Source organism: Sinocyclocheilus grahami, unplaced genomic scaffold (assembly GCF_001515645.1).
Source record: "Sinocyclocheilus grahami isolate Dianchi unplaced genomic scaffold, SAMN03320097.WGS_v1.1 scaffold2280.1, whole genome shotgun sequence".
Classification (NCBI taxonomy): domain Eukaryota; kingdom Metazoa; phylum Chordata; class Actinopteri; order Cypriniformes; family Cyprinidae; genus Sinocyclocheilus; species Sinocyclocheilus grahami.
Genome location: NW_015507459.1, coordinates 24,776 through 30,605, shown reverse-complemented (window position 1 = coordinate 30,605; position 5,830 = coordinate 24,776). Strand labels below are relative to the sequence as shown.

The 5,830-nt window shown below is 37.4% G+C and overlaps 1 protein-coding gene across 1 annotated transcript; it reads right to left on the bottom strand.

The window, feature by feature from the left end:
* Window positions 1-1,053: 1,053 nt before the first annotated feature.
* On the bottom strand, window positions 1,054-3,620 carry LOC107574589 (zinc-binding protein A33-like). The gene is made up of 6 exons (XM_016261035.1): window positions 3,029-3,620; window positions 2,697-2,792; window positions 2,365-2,595; window positions 2,194-2,216; window positions 1,992-2,110; window positions 1,054-1,718 (listed from the first exon to the last, which is right to left on the bottom strand). Exons 1-6 carry the CDS (start codon window positions 3,422-3,424, stop codon window positions 1,174-1,176), a joined length of 1,410 nt encoding a protein of 469 aa, XP_016116521.1. The 5' UTR covers window positions 3,425-3,620; the 3' UTR covers window positions 1,054-1,173.
* Window positions 3,621-5,830: the final 2,210 nt, after the last annotated feature.

Here is a 5,830-nt window from a genome sequence, read left to right as displayed (position 1 = left end):
ATAGATACTAAACATGGTAGGATTACATGTAGGTAAGGTTACATGAATGAGTGGTTCTATCATAAGCCTGCATAAACAGTATACAATATAAAAGACAATATACAAGGACAGTAACAACATACACAATGACCTGAAGTATATGTGTGTTCATTCAAAGAAAGGTTTTCCTATGAATTAATTAGAGAAGAGTCCATTTTTATGGGCATTATGTGTCTTTTCTTAGGAGACATGGAGGGAGAGTTGCTCTGCCCGCATTCCTTTAGGTAATAAAACCAGTGATATCAGCATTGGTTGCCATGGAACCAGAGGCCTGTTCTGCCTTTCTGAGGTGTTAGATGCATTTCGGGGGAAGGGTCTGTAGACCCTCGTAATTGGCCCTTTGGTTAGGTGAGGGAGCATTAGATATTATTTGTTAAATATAACAAAAAGTTGTGTGTCTGATTGGTCCAAATGTTACATAACACAACAAATAAAAACAAAACTTACAACATTACAAAATAAACAAACAACAACCTTTATAGTACATGTGCACTGTAGAAACACACTATGGTGCTGTTTGTTTAGAAGAAATTTCTGAGAGTGCAGTTTGATATAAGAGAAATGTAATGCAATTATTAATATACTGTAATTTTACACATTGTAGTTTGTAACACACACAGAGTTCATTTGCCTGAGGTTCTGGAGATCTAGTGCAGGGTTCAACTCCTGTAATCAAACAGTTATAATTATCTACTCTAGACATTCAGCTTTACTGGAACATTACAGGCAGGTGTGTTGGAGTCGGGCTTTTGATCTGATTCTGTTTGGATCCTCTACTCAGTTGTCTCCCCTACGCTACAATCACATTCATATTTGAGTGTGACACCAATCAAAATCAATCAAATCCAAAAATCTATCAAAATCCAGTCAACAACAGCTGAATAGAACCAAGACCTGCCTTACATTTTTTCTTTTTCGATAATACAATGAAAAAATGTAGCGTAGGGCAGGTCAATACACAGAAAGAAAATCTATTGCTACTTCTGTTTGTTTGTTTTTTACCTAAAAATATATTGTGTTGTTTAATATCCATTAGTTACCCTAATACAGAATATCCAATACTGAACCATAAAATGCAAAAAAATGAAAACAACTAATTTTTGTACCTTCATTTATCTAAAAGCAGAATGAGATTTAACTATGATTTTCTGTTGTTACGATCAGTTTAACTGGTAAGATCCTCAGAGGGGATGTTTTGCAGTAGTTATATAAAAATGGAAAGACAGTCTCTGTGAAGGTTGTTGTGAATGAGCAGAGACAGATGTTAGTTAGAGGATCAGAGAAGGACACCTTTCCTGTGTCACAGTCCAGCTGAACTCTCACACGCTGCAGCTTCTCTTTAACTGTGAAGACAGTCAAAGGTTGATCTGAGGATTGTGAGCTGTATTTACGGTCTATGTACCGCACACGCCAGACATTAGTGTTAAAGAAAACGTCTCCCTTCCTTTGGTTTGATGCTGTGGTTATTCCAACACTCCAGAGTGTGTTGTCTCCAACCTCCACATCCCAGCAGTGTGTTCCTGAGTTAAAGCCCTCAGAACCCAGAACACATGGATACTTGTCAAACCTCTCTGGATTATCAGGAAGATTTTCACGTAAATCACTGTCCGACACACTGGTCAAATCAGAAGAGAGTGTGAGCTGACGATGTGCTGTGTTTGGATCTAGAGTCAATGGAGCTGCAAAGAGAATTAAATCAGATTAGAGGATAAAATATGATGGTATTAGAAATACAAACCTATTTACATAAACAAACACCATGAGGAATAGACTGTGTTTTGTAGTCATTATGAGTTTGCAGTATGATCTGATGATCTTGTGAAATACAGTTCAGATTAATTTCAAATTCATAGAACTTAAAGTGATTATTAGATGTAGTTCTATCAAATGTTGATCTGTCTGTCTTTGTTTCTTAACTATCTAATCTTTTGTACTGGTGTCTGGAGACTCACTGTGTTGGAGAGTTTCCTGCATCTTCATCCAGACTCTGAACCGCAGGTCACTCAAGTAATGTGACACATGAATCAAAGCTCCAGAACTCATCTGTGGATCCGGCTGTGAGATCTGGACTCTGGAAGAACATTCAGGAGTCAGAACTGCAGTGGATTTGAGTTCAGATCCACTGAGAGAAGAAACACCAGCAGCTCAACTTACCTTTCCATCGTGATGCTAAAGTCCTGGAAAATATAGAGTTTGAAAAACATTTTAATATCTCATCAAACACTCATTTCATTTTCTCTCTATACAAATTAATAGTTTGATCATTGGTTGGGTAATTGGTGAGTTGTTTTGCGCACAAACAATGAAGCTAAATTCAGTTGTCACCTTCAGAAAGCGGGCATCGCTGGCTTTCATCATCTCCTCCGTGTCTTTGATTGTGTGTGAAAGAGCTGAGATGTGTCTGTTCATCTCCTCCAGCTTCTCCTTCATCATCTGCTGCTTCTGCTCCTCTTCCTCCCTCAGTCCAGTGATTGTTGCTTCTTCTTCATCTCTGAGAAACTGATGAAGCTTCTCAAACTCCTCTTTAATCTGACGCTCTGTGTGCTCAGCTTGAGACTGAAATCACATCACATTCACTTCAGTCAGCTCTGCATTAACACTCACTCCATTAATGTCCATCATAAACTCTGTGAATGTTTGACTCTCGATATCCTCACCTTGATGTGTTGAACCGTTTTATCACACTTTGCTTTCATTTTCTTTGTATGTTTGAGCTTGTTTTGTAAAGATGTCAGTGCTGTATTCAGTTCCTCCTACAAGTTAAGATGAAAATCTGTTAAACTTAAGTAGCTAAGGGCTTTAGTATGTTTGGAAGTTTTCATAGTTTTTGTCAATTGTATGACGTATGATCATTCTCATTAAGTAGTGCCATTTGAGCCTGAAATTTGCAGGAGATATTTTTTTTTATTATTTAACTTGTAAAGGATAAACATATACAAATATTAAGCACTGCTTAGCATATGAAATGAAAGCCATTTTCTGATCATACCTTGTGAGATGGAAGCACTTCACTGATGGGTCTGAATGTGTGATTGACGTGTTTCTCTGAGTCTCTGCACACTAAACACACCGGCTGTTTGTCCTCCAGACAGAAGAGTTTGAGTTTCTCACTGTGTAAACTGCAGATCTCCTCAGATCCTGATGAGCGCCTCTCATTTCGCTCCTTTATCAGTGAATCACACAAGTTTTTTAACACTAGATTACGTGGAGGCAGGCCTTTTGACGATCTTCTTCTGCAGACAGGACATTCCTGAGTTTTCTTGGTTCTCCAGAACTGTTGAAGACACTCTTTACAGAAACTGTGACTGCAGGACAGAAGAACAGGATCCTTGAAGATTTCACAGCAAACGGGACAAGAAAGCTCTTCCACAGATTTGGAATCCATTTCCTCTTCTTGTAAAAGCTGCAACGATCTACAATTTACTTTCACTTTCTGACTTTGAAAAGTAAATAACAATTACAACCAAAATCAAACCTATTCTGTTCAATACACTTCTCCAAAATCCTCATTTACAGTGTACTCCTCTGATCTCCAAAACACTGACTCTTTAGCCTTCAGTAAGATATTGGATAAATCATAAGACTAGTCACTTCCTGGTAAGGTAAAGGTTAAAGATAAAGAAGGGTGGAGTTTTTATGTTTTTTGAGCTTCTGAACAGAAACTGAGTTGAACACACTATATTTGTGCTTTCATCCACCGGACTCAATTAACTAATAATGAAACTACCCTGCTGAACAAAACCCCAATAGAAACCTTTACAGAATTTGTAATGGTTTTACTGGTTATAATAGCAATTGTATTGGTTTTAATGCTGTGTCTGTTGGTCTCTACTGGTAATTAGTTGCATTCGGTTGGTGTCTTGATAAAACCACTAAATCCTAACGGAATGTTCCAAAACACACTACAGAAAACAGTTTTTTAATGGTTTTAATGGTTAAAAGTTGATGATTTGTAATGTTTGTAACGGTATTTGTAGAGGAAACCATTAGAATTTCTGTGATGACTTCTGTTGTTTTTTTTCAGCATGTGAATATATTTTTTTAATAGCAGGAAAGAGAAATACCCTGTCAGTAGCAGCACAATAATTAAACAACAACAACTATCTAGTTTTATGTTTCTAATATTCTACCAGAAACAGTTTAAATGAAACACTAGGGGAAGGGAATTACAGCCAATAGATTTATAAACCAATCGATATAAATCTGTTATTTTTAACATTGACTCTTGTGTGCAGAACTGATTCAAATGCAACACTGGCTTTTAAAAACAACAACAACAGGGTATTGTCAATGTATTTTAAGACCCCTTTTGTGAATGTAATCATAATTGAACATATCATAAAAAAAAGAATGACAAATGTATTGTTTGATGCGGCAGTTCTTCGTTGGGGTTTTACGGCAGAATGCATACGAGCAGGGGCATAGAACATTTTTTCAGGGGTGGCCAGGTAAGACCCAGTGATTTTATTGGGCTGGCCACAAAAACAAAAATAAAAAGACAAACACATCTGACTGTGACCATGTTTTACATGTTCTGTTTTACAGACAGAAATTCTACAGAATGTATAGATTACAAATGTACACAGTGAATTTAGTTATTTCCAAAGTATACAAAAAAAACAATATATATGAGATAACAAAGATATCCACAAACTCATCAAGATTTAATGATTTTGCTCAATGTGATTTTCTATGCTTAGATTCCCCAGATCACTCAACCTGTCTTCTGCCATGTGTTGGATTACAAATTTATAAAATGTTATATCTAGGTTCCGATGTAATAGTATATAAACTGAAAAAAGTTATGTACATTGTGTTTTACATTTTGAGGTAAAGATAATGACATTCTAAGGAGATCAAGTCAGGCAGCCCAGGTGTCTGAGACATTAACCTTTTGTTTTTATGCACTTCTTGACCATTGGGCAGGCTCCCAAGTTAAAGGTGAATGCTAAGCTCAAGGCACAGCTGTGCCTTTGTCTCTATGATAATGTGAAGGTACTGTCAGGCTGATTGGATTAGCACCTATGCATTTGAATGACACTGTTATGCTGATGAGATCAGGACTGGAGAAATTCCGGTAACGGGCTGATTCCTGTACTGCATTTGCATGCTTTATTTAGATTGTCTCCACCCCTATGTATCCTTCCCCCTTGAAAGGTATAAACTCTACTGCGCTGAGCTATAGTAAGACTTGGATGACTGCAGCAATGCACAGCGAGTCCTTAATAAAGAGTAACTTCTGTATGAAAGATATCCCAACATCTCCTGGTCTCTGCTTCGATGAGGAAAAAGTTACTTACAATTTTGGTGCCGTCACCCGGATAGAGCTCCTCACCTGAATCCAGATTGAAACTTCAACTCAAGCTCAACAAAGATCTGACTTCGTTCCAGACTGAATCTTTCTTTACAACCAAGGATTGGTGAGTGCCACTCTATCCAACAGAACCTTTAAGACCAGTACAAATTTGTTATCCTCTGCGCCGTCAGAGAAGAGTTAACAGACAGCTGTAGGGTTTGGTTAACTAAGTTATCCTCTAAAAAATGTATTTTAGAGATGAAGGTTATCCTCTGTTCAGGCAGGGAAGATTAGCATCATGTAGGGATTCCTATTAATACAGACACTGATATGCCCCTATCAGCCATCATGATGTCTGAACTAATCCAATCAGGAGACAACAAAGCTTTTTTTGTTTGAAGGACTAAAAAAGTTATTTCACAACCTATAAATACCCCATGATGTCTTGTGACCACCAATGAATGGAACTATTACATCCAACAGGAAAAGGACGAG

Coding starts and splice junctions, on each gene's coding strand:
- LOC107574589 (XM_016261035.1), bottom strand. CDS start 3,424: ATGGATTCCAAATCTGTGGAAGAGCTTTCTTGTCCCGTTTGCTGTGAA. Junction 2,217..2,364: donor GCGATGCCCGCTTTCTGAAG/GTGACAACTGAA, acceptor TATATTTTCCAG/GACTTTAGCATCACGATGGA. Junction 1,719..1,991: donor GCAGGAAACTCTCCAACACA/GTGAGTCTCCAG, acceptor TTCTCTTTGCAG/CTCCATTGACTCTAGATCCA.